Source organism: Anser brachyrhynchus, assembly GCF_964034855.1.
Source record: "Anser brachyrhynchus genome assembly, chromosome: 15".
In the NCBI taxonomy this organism is placed as follows: Eukaryota; Metazoa; Chordata; class Aves; order Anseriformes; family Anatidae; genus Anser; species Anser brachyrhynchus.
Genome location: NC_137733.1, coordinates 17,681,204 through 17,700,892, shown reverse-complemented (window position 1 = coordinate 17,700,892; position 19,689 = coordinate 17,681,204). Strand labels below are relative to the sequence as shown.

The following is a 19,689-nucleotide window of genomic DNA, read 5'->3' as shown; positions in this document are numbered from 1 at the left end:
CTTCGAGACAGCCTCTGTCAATGAGGATCCTAAGCCTCTGCACTAGCAAATGCCCTTCATTAATTCTTAATGCTGCCCCAAGTACATCCAGTGTCCTCATCACTTGGCAGCCCTCCCCCTGCAAAGGGGGCAGGCTGGGAGTAGAGCCTCCTCCCTTTCCTTCAACATATAACAAGAAGCCAAATGAAATAATGAAACAAACTCATTTTAATGCCACAGAGGGAATTGTTTTATTGCTAAAGCAGCAAATAGAACTAATTGAATCTGCTGGAAAAAAAAATGGAGAGAAGGAAAAGAAAGGATAGGTGCAGTGCACAGACAGAAAGGGCGAATTGGGGTCTGAATATTCATAGGCCTGGAAACTGCAAATCCTTGAATGCAAAATATCTTCATAACTGATAACACTGCCACAGGAAATGCATGCACAGCGCTTGGAGAGAGGAAGTCCGGAATGTTTGCTTTTACCTTTTTTTTTTTTTTTGAATTAATATTATGGAAGAAATCCTCTGGTTCATTAAGCTGCTTTGCACCCCCTTCATAAAACACGACAGGCTGAGAGTGAGCACTGCAGGCTGGTGCCGCTGCCCGTCCACGGCTGACGCACGGCACGGCTGGGCCGGAGCTGCTCTTCCCAAATCACTTCCAAATCCACGCGTAGTCGGCTGAACCTGCCACATGCTTTTAAACTCGCTGTTTTCAGCAAACCTTAATTTTTAGTAGCAACATATATATTAATGTAGGGTGTTCGCATTTTAATTAAGGCAGCGTTCGTGTTCTTCACTACAACACTAAGTCATCCAGCAAGAAACACGAAGGATATAAATCCTGCTAATGAAGAAGGAACTACATATTCTGAGCTGTACATTTAAGCACCAACGTACAAAATGACTGTTACACAAAGTGCAAGGGAGTACTCTAGGAGAAAGACTGGGCTAGAAATGCAATTTATGTTCCGGAGGGCCACACAGCACTCATACGGCACCACTGCAACTGTAGGCCACAAATCCGCATCCCAAAGGCACAGCAAACTCGCCTGCTGTACCTCGACTTCTTTGCAGAGTGCCCTGGCTTGTCCTGTGCTCCCCAACACCCGTGAGCACTGAGTGGCAGCCACAGGTCTCAGCAGAGCCGCTCCTGCTGTGGAAGCCTCCTGAGCAATCCTGCATCTTGTTTGGGAACAAAGCCACCGAGCTGAAACTCCTCTGCAGAGCCACCCCAGCCCCTTCCCTACTCCCAGCATCCCAAATCCCTGCCCTCTGGGTGCAGCAAAGAAACGCACGCTCTTGCCAGCCTGTGACGCACTCCAAGCATTAGCAAAAGTTAATGGGGGGCACTAGCAGAGGCACGCTGCAAAGCACCTTGTCGGCAACCCCGGGTGAGAACCTTGAGCCAGGCAGCAGAAGACGTGCATCTACCGCGGTACGCCGAGGTGCCCCGCAGGAGCCCCGGCCGGCAGGAATCCTGGCTACCGAACACATTACTCTGATGGCATTCAGCAGGTTTAAACTTAAACATTAATAAGTGAGCTCCTTGAGCACTCTTGCAATGGGAAAACATTTTCTCTCCATTGACTGTATCAAAAAAAATGGCTGAAGAATCTCTGTTCAAATTTTCCAAATTACCCAGTCCATGGCAGAGACATGGATGATCTCCTGCAGAGACGACCACATCTCAAGATGAGAGTGTTTGAGAATATCATGTGGGAACGGGGTAATAATAAAGCACCTTGATGTAACTTTACCAGCAGTGGCTCTAGCAGAAAAGACTATAATGATCTAATAACACATTTCCCCTGCTGCCATTCCAGCCTCAAGAAATCCAGAGTAGTTTGAGCCTTAAATCCATCCCAGTCTTCCTTTGTCATTAATTGTTAGGCTATTTGTATTACGCATTTTACATACTGAGTAGACTCCAATTTCATGGTGGACTAGATTGCAGGAATGCCTCTTTTAATCTTTTTAATTCTAAAGTAGTATAGAACTTTAATATTTTCTAATAGAGTATGCATTTACTCACATCTAACAATATCACCACAATTTAGGAGCAATAAAAGTCAAGCTACTGTCAGTATGATAAGCTTGCTGCTTTATTTCCAAAGTTCAATCAGTTAACCTAGGAGAGCAATAGCTTTCCTGCAATGAGTAACGATGCAGAATAATATTTAGACAGAGATAAACCCTTTTTGCATAGGAAATTGCATTACGAGTTGCCGGGTCTTAGAAATTTTCAGCTAGCTGCGTTAGTTTACCAATGAAGTTATTGCCTCAGGCATTCTTCTACTGTGCTTTGATTTTTCGGGGGGTTTCTGGAGGATTTGGAGCTGAGTAAGGAACCTTTATTGTTCTTGATCTAGGCATGTGTAGCACACCCAGCGGCACAACGGCGCTCCCTCCTCCCACGCTGGCTCGCATGCAGCAGGCGTGGAGCGGCGGACGGGCAGAGCGGCCCGAGCAGCGGCCACGGCAAAGGACCAGACCCGGGCCCGCGCTGGGGGTGGTGCAGGCCACGGCAGGGTGCCCGCAGCAGAGCCCCGGCGCTGCTCCCCGGGACCCCCCACAGGCCCCAGCGGCTGAGGACCTGGGATTAACAAGGCTCAGACCAGCAGCCACGAAGCGAGCTGGGAGCGCTGTCCGCGCAGACGCGTGGCAGAGGAGTCGATGCCCGCGATCCCTGGGGGAAGACAAAGCGGGGATGAACCAAAGGCCGATTAAAGACCTCTGGCAGCAACGACTTCAGGACCCATGGTCAGCCACCAGCATTTCATGAGTCATCACTTCAGATGTGAAAGGCCTGGCGTGCCTTTAAACAGGTGGGACTGGAGCTGAGGAACTCATAATTAGTAACTCGCCCTGATGAGGCAGCCCCCTGTAGCCCCGGGCCGGCCAGGAGGCGCCTCCCCGACGCGAGCTCTCAGGAGGCCCTGAACGTGGGGGCGACAGCCGAGCAGTCCAGGGGAGCGGAAGGCACGCCACAGGAGCCCTGACTCCTGTCGGAGCTATTGCCTCCTCGTAGTTGGCATTACACAGATCATATGTTTTTGTCTTTTCCTTGACTGGGCGATCGCAGCTTGTGCTGTCAGCTGCTGAATCCAAATGCGAGTTTAGCACACGCTTCTGACTCTGACGTTAGCTTTCCATGAGCGTGCTCGCCTGCTCAGCTTAATTATATGAATGTCCATCAAGAACAAATACAGAAAGGGCAGAGCTGAGGCTGAAATAAAGTTATTTGCAGATGTGGATGAACACTAATAGAAAGTATATTATATTACTGTACCCATCTCAATGCAAGATGAAAGCATCTATGTTCTAAAACAAAGGAGAGCTATGAACTCAGGCTACCAGAGTATCGCTGCTCTACTTGGAACTAAAACGATTGCCCGCTAATAAAGGAAGGGACCGAGTCCACTCCAGACTGGCTCTTGAGGGAATGGAAATCAGATTTTAAGCTTGAGATGTGCTACAATGATCTCCGTAATACAAAATAAAGTCTGACAGACAGAGTTATTTTTATCCAAAGTCAGTGCTGTTTAGGAGGTTCGTGGCTTTAACCGATGTCCCCCTACTATTTCCTCTTGCCCCACGCCTCCCTTCCTCAGTTTCTCCAGGGTACTGATGAGATTGGACCAGACAGACTCTGGGACATTTTGGGAGGATCCTACGTTACTTAGCTGTGAAATCAATTGCGAATTTTGCATCCACCCTCAGCGTTTGTCCTGTTTATATTGCCAAATAAATTCTTTAAAGAAGTACTGTACTTCACAGGAGAGCTTGTCAAGGTAAATACCTTCATTTACATAAAATGTGACTAGCAATTGAAATGTTAAAGCCATAAAGAGCAAGTTTATGATCCATCCTTGATGCTTGGATGTATAATATGACAAGGGGGAAAATAGTGTGCCTTGCAACATTTACTAAATTGGTATGTTGACTCTGGGGATGGAAATAGGAAATTTGAAAAAAATAGGTATTTTTCCCCATAAATATGAATCCTTTCCACAGCCTTCAGACACTTGCCTTTTGAATACTCTCGCTCAGCTTGGGAACAGCAGCTACCCAAACAAACAAGCGGGCGGACGGCAGCAGCCCCAGCCCCCAGGCACCCCCATGTACTGGGGCCCCGGACTGAAGCTCCGGGGATGGGGACGGGCCCGTGCTGTGCCCCTGGCCCCTCCGCCTCCCTTCTCTCGCTCGAAGACACCGCGCCGTGTTTCAGTTCGCTGGGGTTGGTCCCAACGCTCCGGGAGCACTGGGATGCTGTCGGTGCCACGCAGCCCTTGCACGCGGAAGCCCTGGACCCACAGAGCCTGCTGTGCCGTCGGCCCCGCTGAAGTCTGAGGGAAGGCGGCACCCACACACAATTATTTTTAAAGCAGAGATCTGAGAAGTAATTCCTGCAACCCCTCTCTTGTGGCTGGCTTTGCCCCCAGCAGGCTGAGCAACCCACGGGGCAGATCCTGCCCGGGGCTTTCCACCTCCGTACCCCAGGAGCAAAAGCAGCACCATGCTTTGCTGCGGGTGAGCCTGCGTGGTTGATCTAAACAGTTATTCCTCTCTGAGACTGAAAAGACTCTCATAATTTAGGGTTTTGTTTTCAACTTTTAAAAAGGGACTGGAAACCAATTTAAACCACTTTAAACCCTAAATAATACTTTTAAAAAATGTGAATTAAAGGGTAAAATGGACTGCTGCCTACTTACATACCACAGTGAAATTATAATATCCACACTTAATGCTCTGGAAAGTTTGATAGTGTATGTTCTTCACCTAAACTCAGCACTAACATTTCAGCCATTCATTCACACTCTTACCCTTCTCAATTCATTGAAACTACTTCAAGCAAAAATCATTTGAAAGAAATTACCTCTGTGTATTACACCATGAGCAGTGAGAAATGTCCCACATGAGCCTCTCCAGCCCCCAAAGCAATAAAATTTCTGCTGAAGTGCATGATATAATAACTCAGGGAAAAGAAGTCCCCATGACAACAAGAGGTAAGAGAAATCCATGAAAAGCAAAAGATTCAAACCTCTCTCAATACAAGGTGTCACCAATTTGTACTGGAATTTTCACTTTGAAAATCAAAGGCTTTGTCCATAACTTTCTCTGAGAACCTGTTGTTCCTTCACCACTAGTCTGTGCCTCTAACAGAGCAGAACAAGCCTCTCTAAATCAAAAAAAAAAAAAAAAAAGCAAAGCAGGGGTCAGACTCATCATTTAAACCCGTGAATGCAACCAGCTGACTCTTTGCCTTTCTCTTTTCCAAGGCAGCTGTTTTTCCCCAAGGCCTGTTTTTGGATTTTCTGTAGTATCTACGTGCTTGAGTGATACTGCCTTCATACACCGAGTGAAGCTCACCAACTTTGACACTACAAATAATATTTAAACTATTAGAAGCAAAGCACTGTGGCATTTACGTAAGTGGATTATATTGAGCAAAATCCTAGAGAAACCCTACGTCGTGAAGACACAGTGCAATAGTAAGATTATTTCAGGCCTGGAGACACGCTATGGCTCCCCCTGTGCTCTAAGGAATGCTCCAAAAGCCATCGCAAGTCTCACCTCTGCCTGGCTTGGCTGTTTTTCTGAGCCTTGGTTTCCCTCCCCTGGGAAGCGCTGAGCTGCCCCGTCCGCAGGGTCCGTGCCCGTGCCCGCCACGATGGAGCAGAGCGGGAGCGAGCGGCGGGGGGACGCGGCCCCGGGCCCCCAGCCTCCAGGCCGCCCCCGAGCTGCAGGCTCCGAGCAGGGCGGGCAGGCTGCGGCAGGCGCCCAGCTGCAGGCGAGCACCTTACACCAGACACCTTACAGCAGGAGGCAGGAGCAGCCATCCGGCAGCTGTCCCCTGCCAGCATGTTGTCCCTCACACTCATCTCGAGCTCTTTGCGAGAAGGAGCGAGCGCAGTGCGGAGAGGCGCTGGGCGCTGAAAGCCGCTGCCATTCCCATGGCTACAATCGGGTAGCCTGTGGTTAGCCATCATCAGGTGATAAAACACTGCAAAGAGGCCTGATTTATTTCCGCACCCCATCCCTTGATCTGAAACGGAGCAGAAAACTTGGAGAAACTGCTGATGAACACGGGTGGCGAGCAGGCTCCCCTGGCGCAGGCGGGGGCTGGCACACGGTGGGCTCACCCTGGTAGCTCTGGGTGCAGAAGAAAATCCAAGCCAATGATGCAGTGGCCTCTCTCCAGCCTCCTGAAGGGTGAACTGCAGGGACAGACTAAGGGACAGCCTGGCCCTCTTCTCACAGCTGCCAGCCCATAAGCGAGGTCAGCACCAGACCCATCAGCTCTGCTGGGAGCTGGGTGCGGGCTCTGCCAGGAGCGTGGTGCACGCGAGCACTTGCTATGCACAGAAGATGGGCTAGAAAGAAAACAAACAGTGCAAATGTAGGTTCTAATCCAGACCTAAGGGTTTAGCAAATGTGAAAGGGACAAGGTATTGAAAAAGCTATGTTACATAGAAATACTGGTGCAGTCTTCAACCCTGATAAATCTCAATATATTGGATCCCCAGAGGTGGGAGGGCAGCTGAGTCACTATATTTCAGCAAAAGCCAACTCACAGCAGGTCCCAGACAAAAAAAAATAAAAAAAATCAATACACTTTCCCTAAGTTACCAGAAGTGCAGAGGGCACAGTACACTAGGAAGGCCTTTTACAGAGAAATACAGCAGTTGCCAGGCATCTGCAGTGGTGCCCATCATTAGAAGCAAACCCCAATCCATCCTTCCACTGTAGGTGTTCCTATAGTGCCCATCAGCGCAGAATAGCAGCGCTGATGGAAGCGGTTTGATTTTCTGAATATCCTGAACGGATCAGAGTGGCATGAGTATTACCCAGCAACACAATTACATCTCACAGCAAGGCTTACGCTGCGTGAGGCCACGGCCAACACGGCCCTGAGCTACTGCTGTCCAACAGCTGTTAAGGGATGCTGGAAGGGGGTCTCATCGCACATCCTTGGGCGCTTCCAGCGCCATTTCTGCCAGCAGCCGTGGCGGCGAGGGCACAGCACTCTGCGGCAGGATCAGCTCCTGTGCAGCCTCCACAGAGAAGGCTCTGCCACACCAGCCTCCAGATACAGCAGGAGGGAGATGAGACCGCAGGCAGCGCCCGGGAGGAGCGGAGCCTGTTACAGGGATAACCATGCATGACAGCAGCTTCCCAAATACAGATGAGTTTAATGTCCACAGGGACATGACAGAGCATTGGCTCCCCAGCCACAGCCAGCTGCTTCTTGAAACTGCTGGCTCAAGAACACGTTTATTGTTGGGGAAAGAGCTCCCTGTCATGGTATTCATCATTTGTATGAGGGTAGTTGCTTACAGAATAACACACCGGCCTGACTGTTATGGAGAACACTCAAAAAAAAACACACACCACCACACAAAACAGACAGGCAGTGAAAACAGCATTAGACATGCAAACCATTTCATTGCTTGTCATGGTGACTGCTCCCTGCAGTGGCTGCAATGGGACTACTCCACGCATAAAGCTACACCCCGTATAACTGCTTAGCATGTGGAAGCCTGGGGCAGAGTAACAGGAACGTGGTCTAATTACAGAGACATTGCCGCAGCTTCTTGGTGAAGGCTCCACTGAGAGGGAGACAGTGAGCAGAGCAACGTGCACGTACACACAGAATTTAACTCCTGAAGTGAGGTTTTGGAATAACCTTCAAATTGGTGAACTTCAGAACTCCGAAAGTAATTTCACCACTATCAGACATTCTCTTTGCTTTATGGACATCATATTTTTGTTGAAACTACAAGATTGACTGTTATGAATCCTCAATTTTCTGCTAAACATTGGATGTCCAGATAGCCTTCAAAATGCAAACGGAAGGAATTGAACCATCTCACGTTCCTGAGCCTGCAGCCTGATGGAGCTGGTGGTTCCAGAGTCCTGGACTGTCCTATTCAGCGAGCCTGGGAGATGCTGAAAGCGCTAAGATCTATTCTTTCGGTCATTCACACAAGCAACCCAGCTAAGCACCATCTGTTCAGGCTGCTTCTCCCTCCTCATGCACTGAGAGCCCCAGCCGCATTCTCTGACACCTCCAGACGAGGTGCAGCAGCTCTGCGGGTGTAAAGCGATCCCACAGCTCACACAGCTGGCAGAGGGCAGGGCAGCAGCTGCGATGCCGCAAGATCAGGATCGCCTCCTGCTTCCCTCCAGTTAAAGCTGCCCAGGACCACACTGGCCGGCGGGGCTCTGCTGCAGACTCCAGGTCCTGCCCTCCCTTACGCTGCCTCTCCGACAGCTGTCACAGCACGCACCAAACTGAGGCTTCCAGCACTGCAAGGTGACAAATCTGTCCGAGGGTCAGGCACTGTGGGCAGCTGGCAGTTCCCTTTATCCACAAAATCCTCTTGTGCTCATTTGCAGTTTTTTCTTGGCCAGGCAAGGAACTTGGGCATACCCTGGATGCTGCTTCAGTTGGTAATGAGCATTTGTAGGTGTACGCTAACTTCCTTTACTGCTCGGAGGCCTCTAAGAGCTTCCCCCTTGTTCTGCTGCCCTTTTTGCACTCTCAGACAAGTCTCTCAATTCGTTTCCAACTGCAGGACAGCTCGGGGCAGAGCTCGCAGCATGGGACATGCCCACGGAGGCAGGAACATCGCGCTGGGGAGCGCGTCGCCCACGCAAGCACCTGGGGCTCGCACGGTGCCGGGGCTGAAGGGGCAGCGGGCACGGCCCTGGGCGTGCTGGGGGCACACAGACGCTCAGGCACTGGCTAAAATTCAACTGCAGTTTGACAGGGAACGATGGCACACCCTGTGCTTTAGAACGAAGGAGAGCGCAACGGTCACCAGTGACTTCCAAAGGAAAGGCAGATAGCCGTTCCTTGCCAGAACCTGACGTGTCCACGGCGGGACAGACTTCTGGTGTGTCCTAAGGATAGATCCAAACTCCACTGCCCGAGGCGATACTTACTGCCAGCTATCAGGGTCCCAGACTTGAGAGAGAACTGAAGATATGCAAGTAATACATACACACAATATAAGTAATGCCACACCGTTAACAACAGAAAAGGTTAAGTCACTTCCACCTACCCTTCTAACACAATCTTTAATAGCAGTCAAGTTAATTTAATAGCAGTCAAGTTAAAATCTGCATTAAGAAAAAAAAATTAGGAAGTTATCAACAAAAGTTAATGCACATCAGGTACTAGGTGCAGCTTAAAGAAAGTTCTATCTCTGAACTCGTGCTTCAGACAGACAAACACTAAGATGTATAGAATCACAAATTAGAGTCACACAAACAATGCTGGCAGCATAGCACAAAACAACTGAAACAAGCCCTGAACTCGGTTTGCAACAGTACATGTGTAGGAAGACTTCAGTTCTGTAATTTCTACATAAACTTTGACTGCAGAGTTAAAGCAATGACAAACAGCACAGCTTTTCCTAAAGGTTACCAGGAAAACAGAACAGACTGCAGAGAACTGGTGTAACAGGCTTTGCACACACAGCACCATCCAACACGCAGAAAGCTGTATTTTGCACTAACTCCAGCCTCTGAACACTGTCCCGAGTCAGATCCTGGACACACTGTTTACGGCTGACTAACCTCAAGGCAGCAGAAACCCGAATACGTGGTACACACATAGCAGAACTGATAGCGTGTAGGTACCATCTCCATTTTACCCATGGAGAAACTAAGGTGAGGAAGCTGCTGCAAGACCAGCCCTTAGCTGTATTAACAGAGGTTGGACTAAATGATAAGCTGCTCTTCCCAGCTCTGCTGGGCTATCCAAAGATGTTCTCAGAAGTGAATGACACAGCAAGGAACACCGAGATGGATATTTCCTTATTTCATTACATATGAAAAAATAAACTCAACCGTATTAAAAACTAACAGCTTATAGATCATAAAAAGAAGTGTTATATGTGAAAGGTAAACAATTGATAAAAGTCACTAAGGAGCCACTTATAAACGCTTCAATAGCTGAAACAGACATTTCCATTGAAAGGAAAAATCTCCAGTTACTCTACCTGGGACGCAGCTGCAAGCAGTCAGCCTTCTTAGTGCACCCAGTTAATATCAGAGAGGATCAGGAAGAAATCCTTGTGAATGTGGGCAGCGATTCCCCCCCCCATGCTCCGCAGCCCCCCGCTCTGCCACAACACGACCCACTAGCACGGTGCAAGGGGAAGGAAGCCTGTGGCTCCTGAGGGCCGTTATCGCTGCAGCCTGCTACCTTGTTCCAGCAAGGCTGAAAAACTTTTCCAAGGAGAACGGAGAACAATGCTATCTGGGTTGGGCAGGTGTGAAGAGGGGATCGGGTTAAACAATCAGGGCAAGTGCTCAGGGCCACGGCGACAACTAAAGCAGCCAAGTCATTTATTTATCCCCTGACCAGAGAATCCATCCTCCAGCCCTGCCCAGGAACCTCGCAAATCAGCTCTGGCCCACTCTTTTCGTCTCACACCTCTCTACCAGTGCAGCACATCACTAGTGCTGGAAATCAGCTAAGCAGACCGTAGAGCTACTGCAGAGATGAAAAATTTCAATGCTTTCTGCAAGCGAAAACCTGTGCGCACCGTTTACTCCAGGAGAGGAGTTGCACCCACACTCTAGCCCTTTTCTTGCAGCACGATTTTAAAGATGAAAAAGCAGCTGCTTGCCATATTCCGTGCTTGATCTTCTTCTACCGATTTTGAATAAAACCAAACCCATCTATATGCAAGTCTCTAGCTTCTTCCAGCAGATTTTCTAAACGTATTTTTCAAGGCAAAGCTTTCCTGCAGAAAAACAAACTGTAAAAAAAAAGATCACGTCTGAAATTATTATATTAATATAAATAAAATAACGTCAGTCAACCTTTTATTCCTTCCCCACGTTGGTACAGAATACTGAAAACACTCTCAGAGACTAACACACTTTCAGAGTGCTGATCTCCACTTTACTGAAGTCCCTCAAGAAAATCCCTCAGCATCTTAACAAAGCCAAGTGGATGCTACACCAAGTATTATGAGGAGTTGGCTTCCACGATTTCCGTAAGAAGTTGCCTAGAGTTCCTCAGATTTGCATGCTGTTCTCATGAAAACTGTGTACACTAATGCAGAGCATCCAGGTAATCCGTGCAGTAACCAACTTGCTGCCCTGGTATAGTTTCTTCTTAATTTTCAGAACACACGTGCAACAAAGATGCAGAACTTCACCTGCTTAACCACAGACCGTTTCTTGGAAAGAAATTGGTATGGGTTTCTTTTAGCCATAAACTGGAGAACCACGGTAATTCGCAAGCTACACTAACATGCTGCATTCTTTTAAGACTAAAAAGAAAAGAAGGAAAAAAAAAAGGAAAAAGCCAAGGGGGGGAAAGAAAACCAAAACACAAGCAACAAAACCCTGAGCCATCACGATTCATTGATTTGCTAAACCCGCCAAGGCAATTACCACTTCCTTACTGCAGTTCAGGGTTTTCTCATAGTCAGAACTTTTAAGATTCCCTACAAACGTCACGCTATGCCAGATAACAGCATTCAGAGGTTTCTTCACGAATAGAATTAAACCTCGTCAACGGAAAACAACTTTCTGACGCGGAGCTTGTTGAATAACGAGTCAGTCTCCTTTGCGGGGTGCCCCACGCCGCGCGTACGGACGCGGGCATCCCCTTCCACTTCAACGCCCGCAGCGCCCGCCCGAACAGCTCGCGGTCTCCTTTATTTCGGCAGCTCCGGACCCGGCGGGACGTGCCGGGCCCCGGGTGCCGCGGTCCGCCCCAGCGCCCCGGGCGGGGCCGCGCCGTCTCACGCGGCTCCTGCCCTTCGGCCGCCCCCGCCCGGGCGGCGCCGCTCGCCCCTCGCGACCCTCGGGGGTCCCGGGACGCCCCCCCCGGCCCTCACCTGTACCACTCGAGCCCCTTCTCGTAGTTCCTGTCGAAGAAGTGGGGCTCGGTGCCCACGGCGCGCACGTCGGGGTGCGCGCGGATGGCCTCCAGCAGCGCCCGCGTGCCCCCCTTCTTCACCCCGATGATGAGGGCTTGCGGCAGCCGCTTCTCGCCGTAGTCCGGCGTGGTGCTGCCGCCGCCGCCGCGGCCGCCCGGGCTGCCGGCCCGGCTCAGCTCCTCGTCCGTGGTGCTCGACTCCTGCGGGTCCCTCTCGAAGGCTCCGCTCTGCGCCGCGATCGCCTCCCCGGGGGCCAGCGGCGTCCGCGGCCAGGCGCCCGCCGCCGCCGCTTCCCGGCTGCCGTTGGCGGCTCGCGTCGGGGCCGCGGAGGCGGCCGGGGCGCCGGCGGTGCCCGGCGGGCTGCCGGGGGAGCGCGGGGCCGCCGAGCCGGGCGGCGCGGCCGGGGAGCGCAGGGCGGCCGGGCCGGCGCCCCCCATGAGGCTGTAGCACAGGTAGGTGAGGCAGAGCGAGAGGCTGCACATGCAGAGCAGCTTCCGCGCCGGGGGCACCTTAGAGCCGCGCCCGCCCGGCACCCCCGGCTGGGCGGGGGGGGACATGGCTGCTCCCCGCTCCTCGCCCCGGGCACCGGGCGCGCATGGTGTCAGCCGCCGCCCGGCCGCCCCGGCCGCATGGGGCGCCGCCGCCCTCGCGCCCCGCCGCCGCCGCGGGGGGGGAGCCCCGCATGGCACGCTCGCCGCCGGCCCCCGCCGGGCACCGGGGCGCCGGGACTCAGCGCGGCCGCGCGCCGCCGCCGGCCCCGCGCCGTCGCCGCCGAGTTGCCGCCGCGAAACTTTGTGCCGGGTGGGCGGCGGGAGCGCGCTCCCGCGCCGGGAGGGGAGGGGAGGGGACGGCCCGCGCCCGCCCCCACCGCTGCGCCGGGAGCGCGCCGGGCCCCGCCGAACGGGGGGGGGGCGGCGGCCGCTCGGCACCGGGGGCGCCGCCCGGGGCGGCTCGGCAGGGCCCGCCCCGGCTGGCAGCCGGCAGCCCCCGGAGCCCCCGCCGCGTGCCCGCGCCCCCGCGGCCCCGGCCCCGCGGGAGGTGCGTGCCGCCGGTCGGGAGGCAGCGCTGGCCGAGCTGCTCCGCGTGCCCTCCTTTTCCTCGGCAGAAGCGGCCACGCCGCAGCTCCTTCGCCCCTGGCCCCTGCGTGCTCCCCAGCGGGCCCCCCAAAACGCACTCCGTATGGGCAGCCTCTCGCCCCGGCGCCCCCGGCCCCCGGCCCCTGTCCGAGCCTCCCGGCTCCGCGAAGAGAAGCGCCCAGCCGGGTCCTGCGGGAAGCGCCCCCCGCCCCGCGCAGCCCCGCGCAGCGGGCCGGGTCCCCGCGCCCCGTCCCTGCGAGCAGAGCGGGGGGCGCCGCGGGGCGGGCTGCTGCCGCCCGGCACCCGGGCAGAGGTGAGCAGGGGTGAGAGCCCGCGGCAAGGGCGGGCAGCAGCCGGTGTATGGGTGCAGCACAGCCGAGGGCCGTGGGGAACGCAGAGGATCCACGCTTTAGGTGCCGGGAGCTGCACCGCTCAGCGGGGCTGGTGGCAGCGCTCAGCCAGGTGTCCCCAGCCTTGGTGGCGCGGGGTGGGCCCGACAGAGCCTCCCTCCTCACAGCTTTTCCGGAGCTGCCACCATCTCATCCCAGCTCAGCATTTCGGCACTTCCCACCTCCGGTTCTCAGCTTTGGCTTCAGCAAGGATTTTGTGAGGGGAAGAAATGCATTGATGTCCCTCAGCCCCCTCCTGCCCCTCATTCTGGGGTCTTCTGGGCGTCTCCCTCACAAGTATTGCACCAGGGCATTGGGCACCTTGCAGCTCTTGGCGTGTGGACCATCTCGGCCCCTCTCCGTAGGGCAGCGCTGGTAGTGCTGTGGTACGGGGATCAACAGAGGTACACGGTCATTCGCTGAAGTCCTCACAGGTGAACGAGCAGAAATCTAACCCCTTGCACCTGCTATCCCCAAAGCACCAGCACCATCTGGATGCTGCAGATTACCACCAGAGCCAGCACCTGATCTGGGTGACAAAAGCTGTCGAGATGCTGCATGTTAACCCTCCTACACGAGGGCCACAGCTGGGCTTCTGAGCAAGTGCTAGGAAAGTGCAGACTCCAGCAGAGTACATTTCTAGCCTCATGTGGCTGTGAGTTCTGGGTACCTCATCCTGCCAGCGAGCAGAAGGCGTGCTTGGAGGCAGTGACCCTTCTCCACCGATCTCCGTGTGGGGATCTGTGGAGCTGCGCGTCCCGCCCTGCAGGGGAGCTCTGGGCACGGGCGGGCTGGGCGAGAGCCGGCTGACCTCCCTTGTGCTTCCCCAGCTGATGAGCTGTGGCCTGGATTTTACAGGGGAAGTCCAGGGTTTGCTCCAAATCTTGCTGTTACTTTGTGAAGCTCAGCAGGGAACACCTCAGAACAACACACCATTGGAGTCTCAGCTGTGCTTGATCTCATGGCAAAAGCAACATTTGAAAAAAATATCGAGTGCCAATATTAACTAGATACTGAGTGCTGGGAAAAAATATTCATCAAATAAGATGAAGAGCGCAGACTTTCCCCATAATGAACAAAAGCTCAATGCTGCTCTCAGCTGGACATGTGTTCTCTCTGTGCAGTTCCAGTTCCGATAGAGATTATTCCTTTATAATATATTTTTTATGGTACACATGAGACCTCTGAAATGCAGCGTCTTGTGTCCTGTAAATCATTTCCTGTAACTAGTGGATTCCTTTTCAACTGCATTACAGTAATGTGAACGTTAAGGGACTAACCTGAGCTGGCAGAAGCAAAGTCTCACATCCCTCCCTCACAGCCTCCTCCCCTCGTACCGCCAGGCAGCCAGCGGCCGGTGCCCTGGGCTGCCCCCGAGCTCCGCGGAGCCAAGAGGGGAGGCGCACGGTCCCCACCTGGGACAGGCGGAGCCCACAGAAAGGGTCCTGTGAATGTAATGATCAGACGTGAACCTGAAATGAGAACCCAGAGTAACTGCGGTTTGGGTCGCTGGGGAGGTGAGCATATGCTGCAGTGCTGGGGACAGGCTCATGTTCTCAGGAAGCCCTGGGCAGCACGGGTTCACTCTGCTGCTCTGCTTAGCTCATCTGTATGTTCTATATGTCACACGGCTGTTATAATAAGTATAGATCTACCCTGAGAGAGATGAATCCTCCTCATACAGGAGATACATTTGTTTTAAACTGGAGAATCTGCTGAGCATCTAGTGAAGTTGGTAAGGCTGCTCTCAAGCTTACCAATTCATGCTAATGCCATTAGCCCTGCAGATTCAGGACTTTCCTTTATGACAACAGGTCTGTGTGAAAAACACACCAAACGACATTGGCTAACAGTAGATAACAAACTTCAGTTCAGTGGGGTGACCTATTCTCACTATGCAAGAGTGTTTCCCTTCCCTCTTTTCCTTCTCCTAAAAAACAAACAAACAAACAAAAAAACAAAACAAAACAAAAAAACCACCATCACCACCAAAAAACTTTTTCAATTCCAAAAATATAAGATGAACCTCAAAATAGACACCATTTAATGAAGTCACAGTGCTTTGGTCTTTCTTTTACCAAGCACACATCTAAAACACAGCGCTTAGCAAAATGCCCTGGTCTGACATCCTAGCGTCTCTTCTCCTGTGATGTGCTGCGCAGAAGACTAATAGGATTTGCAGGCAAATCATACGTAACAGAAAGAATATTTCTTCTTGGGCGCCAGCTTCCAGCCCAGAGGAAATTTTACAACCAGAATGTAAAGCCCTCTAAAACAAGTGGTTTAGCCTTAAATACCTGCTGCCTGGGCTCTGGCTCTTTTTATTCATCATAAAATGTGTATTTCTCCAGCATGGATGTCAAACGCATCCATGAGCAGATCTGAGTGTTATCCAAGCGTCTGCTGGTGTTTGGCGAGTGGATGCAATAGGAGCTGATGGAGTGTAACGCTTTATTTGACAGTTCTGTTTTTAAAGGCTCATGTATTTACACTGCATACCTGCACACTTCTATTCACATTTGTTAGCCACGGGAGTGTTTCCCAAGCATTCGGGAAGCATCCGGTCCAGCGAGGCCAGCTGGTGCTGTGAGCCCCATGTGGGAGTTGCCAGGACAGGGCAGCGTCCATCTAGTTCACTCTCCGTATCATGGCAGGGATCGAGACTGGTTGCTTTGGAGGCAGGTGGAGGAGTATGGTGGGCAGCCGTGGAGCAGCCTCTGCTCAGTGCAGTTCCCTTTCAGCCCCCCCGACACGCTTTGTGTGACCTGTGGCTGCCCCAGCCTGCGGGACGCGCCTGTGGCATTCATCTCCAGAGGGACAGCGGCGCTGGGGTTCGTGCTAAGCTCTGGGTGGTGGGGACGTGTGACAAGAAGTCCTGGCAGGCAGCTGGGAACCCTTCCCTGCGCCAGCTGGGAGGGCTTGACTCTGCACGTGCTGAAGGCGAGACTCTCAGCAGAGCATTTTTTCCCCCACGTAATAGACTGGGAAGCCCCTTCGGAGGTGTTGCTGTGTCTCCCATCAGCACAAGGGACTCTCAGCCCTGGTGAGCACCATGCAAGGCTGATGCCTGGCTCGTGAAGGGGAAGCAGGGAGTTTCGAGGAGCACCCCGAGGCAGGAAAGGGTGAGGTCTGGCTGGTGGTTAGGCGTGGAAATGTCTACCGTTCTCATCACTTCTGCTCCAGGAAGATAAATCAGGAGTGGGACAGGGTAGAGCCAGACCCCAAGGACAACCTCGACACTGAAGAGCCTGTGTGAGGGACCTGGGCACGTTTAGCCAAGTGAAAGGAAGGCTGGGGAGCATATGCCTGCTGTCTGAGTGCACAAGCAGATGAACACCAAGGAAGGAAGAAAATGGCCTCAGATAACAGGCGGTGCTGGCACAAAAACAAATAGGTATGAATTGGCACAAATACATTTTGGCTGGAAATTAAATGGTTTCTAACTGTGGGAGAAATGTTGTTCTGGAACAGATTCCTGAGAGGAGTATTGGGGGCAAGACATGCAATTAGTTTTAAGATTGAGTTTGAAATGGACTTTATAACATGGTTGCCAGCAATTGCAGGGAAATGGGATTTGATGGCCCAAGCTGTCCCTTCCAGTTCTACGCTCCTGTTGTGATTCACAATCTGAGAAGAAGACCTCTGACAAGAAAGGGCTCTTTAATCTACCAGATAAAGGCTTAACAAGGCTTGTTGATGGGAAGCTGGAAGTAGACATATCTGAGTGAAATGAGAAGTGTGCATTTTTAACAAGGACAGTAATTTACTTTTGTTATAATTTGTGAAGGGATATGGCAATTACCTGCCTTGGAATACTTTATTCTGAGACTGGAAGAATTTTAAAGGAAATGATCCTGCCGGACCAAGCTGTAAACTGGGGACGTGGTTCCTGCAGGAAAGTCTCTGGCCTGTGAATCTCTACATGCTGCTATCCCAATTACTGCTTCTGTTAATAAGTAAGCTTTTACAGATTATCACCTTTATTTCCAGGCTTTTGCAATTTTTTTTTAATATAATAATTCCTAGAAATATATTTTTCAGAACACCTCAAAACTTCCATGATTCTTCTTCACTATTTACCTGTCAGCAGAAGCAGTGGAACACCTTGAAATGAGGTAGATTAATTCATACGGAGCTTTACCTCCCTCAGGGAATGAATGAAGTCTGTAAATAAATACTGAATAGAAAATAAACAGTAAAAATGCAATGTCATTTAAACTCTAGTCCAAGAAGGCACTCAAGATGTTTTTCAATGGCATTCCACAATGTCAAAGCATTTTCCCATTCATGGAGACAGCTTCAGGTTTAGACTAAATGTTTGTTCTGACGGCATTTAGCACTTGCTGCTGTGATCTAAACTGTAGATCCTAGGAACCTACATCCATCTTTGCTACCTAAAATTAACAAAAGGTGGAAGAACAGCATCTCTGAGCAAGGTGCTCAGAAACCAAATCCCGTGTTTTACTGATGCATCATTACAGCTGCTATAAAAAAGGGAACACGCTGGAGCTCTCTCAGACTTGGAAAAGTGTATGTGCAGTGAATACGTGGCCCATGATTTATACAGTGAACAGTTCTGAAAAGATTGTAGCCAGAGGGAAAGCCATTTTGTCTGAGAGGTGTATGCTGGCAGGAGGCAAGAGAAGAGGTTAGACAAGGGACAGCCACAGGTGACACAAGCACAGGAGTGAACTAGATGGCCCCTCAAGGTCCCACCAGCCCTTAAAGTCTCTTTCTGTACACTCCGTAGGGCCAAAGATTGTAAAAGCCCCAGGTCCTGCCAGGATGTGCAATCGGACAGGCGGTGGCAAAGAGCTGGGGGAAGCAGGGGCTTCTGTCTGTTTTAGTTTCTGCTGTAGCTGTTTTGATAAACCAACCCTTAGGAAATAGCTGTGAAAAGACTGAAGCCGGGAGTTTTCCTTCCATTGCTAAATACCTGAATTACTTACCAGCTCCCTCCAATCCTTCCTGTGCGTGCAGTGGTGGGGCTCTCCGCTCCTCCCCCTTGCTTTTCCTACAAGTCTGCCCTTGCTCGTCTCCACCAAGCAGCCCGCTGGCTGTCTGGATCTGCGCAGCACTATGGGCAGAGCCGGCCTTGCTTCTCTTCAGGGAAGAGCCGGTGTGCAGGAGGCAGGGATGGAGAAACACGGCAGCTGCGGACACCGGGCTCGCAGCACGCCCAGCCCTGGGGCCTCTGGCACCTGCGTCACCAGTGCCACAGTTTGGAGGAAAAGCGTGTGCCAAGTGCTGGCAGAGCCCCCTGGAGACATGGCCCGATGCTGTGAGCTGCAAGGTGCACGTCAAGATCCTCCTCTGCCACGGCCAGAGGCTCAGACCTCCCACTGCTCCTGAGCAACCCCTTCTCATCCCACGAGCCCTGGCTGTTGCTCAGGGCTGGAGCTCCCAGGTCACCTCTCAGCTGCCCTTGGTCTCCCTGGCAAGCACAGGAGCAGGCTGTTGCCCGTTTAGGAAGGGCATCGTGGGACCCATCCCTTCTGTCAGGTACTTACTCAGAGTAAGTAGGTGTGTGGCTTTATCTGCACATTATCGGGAGATAATCTCCTGCTCTAATTCAGTTCTTGCAGAATTAGCGCCAGGGTTTGCAAAGGAAGCCCTTTGCTGATCACACGACAGGATGACATGGCAAAGCCACGCTGAACGCAAGTGTCAACTGGCTGTCTCCAACCTGTGCCAAAGTAGCAATGATGGCAGGAAAGGGAAAGGCAGCAGTGGCAGAAAAGTCATCTCAGATTGCAAGGTGTCCGGGTACATAATCACTCAGCTAGAGAAAGGGAAACCAAGGCAGGAAGGGAGCAAGAGGTTTGCCTGTTGTCACAGAGCAGCTTTGACCCCGGCTTTGAGGCGCTCTCGTCCCGATGCTCAGGGCTGGAGGCTCGCGGAGGCCGGTGATGCCTCACGCAGGAGCTGGCCCTGGCTGCTCGGGACACAGGGCTGCCTGCGGGGCAGCTGGGGCTGAGCAGGGAGCTGCCAGGCAGAGCACAGCATGGCCAGCGGCTGACGTGGAGCGCGTGCTGCTGGCTGCAGTCACCTCGCTCTGAGCCATGTCATGCAGTCAGCCGGCCGAGGACGCGATTAGCAGGACAGCCGGGAGACTGCCTGGCATCTCCCCCTCGACATCCGAGCCCCTCGGCCGATGCTGCTGGTGCTGTGCTCACCTGATGCTGGAAGAGCCTCTGGCTGCTGCATCGCCAGGATGAACCCCGGCCTGGGAGCGGTGGCACAAACAGCACGGAGCCCAGGGCCTTGGTCGCGGCTCATCTGCAGCGCAGCGTGCTGCCAGCTTTGCATCAGGCGGCCGGATTAGAAGAGT

The 19,689-nt window shown here is 52.5% G+C and overlaps 1 protein-coding gene across 1 annotated transcript in view; it reads right to left on the bottom strand.

Moving 5' to 3' along the window:
* Window positions 1-12,585, bottom strand: part of HS3ST4 (heparan sulfate-glucosamine 3-sulfotransferase 4) — a 67,324-nt gene extending 54,739 nt beyond the window's left edge. The window contains exon 1 of the mRNA XM_080556916.1: window positions 11,852-12,585. Coding sequence (XP_080413042.1) covers window positions 11,852-12,450 — 599 coding nt within the window. The 5' untranslated portion in view covers window positions 12,451-12,585. The remainder of the gene's footprint in view (window positions 1-11,851) is intronic.
* Window positions 12,586-19,689: the final 7,104 nt, after the last annotated feature.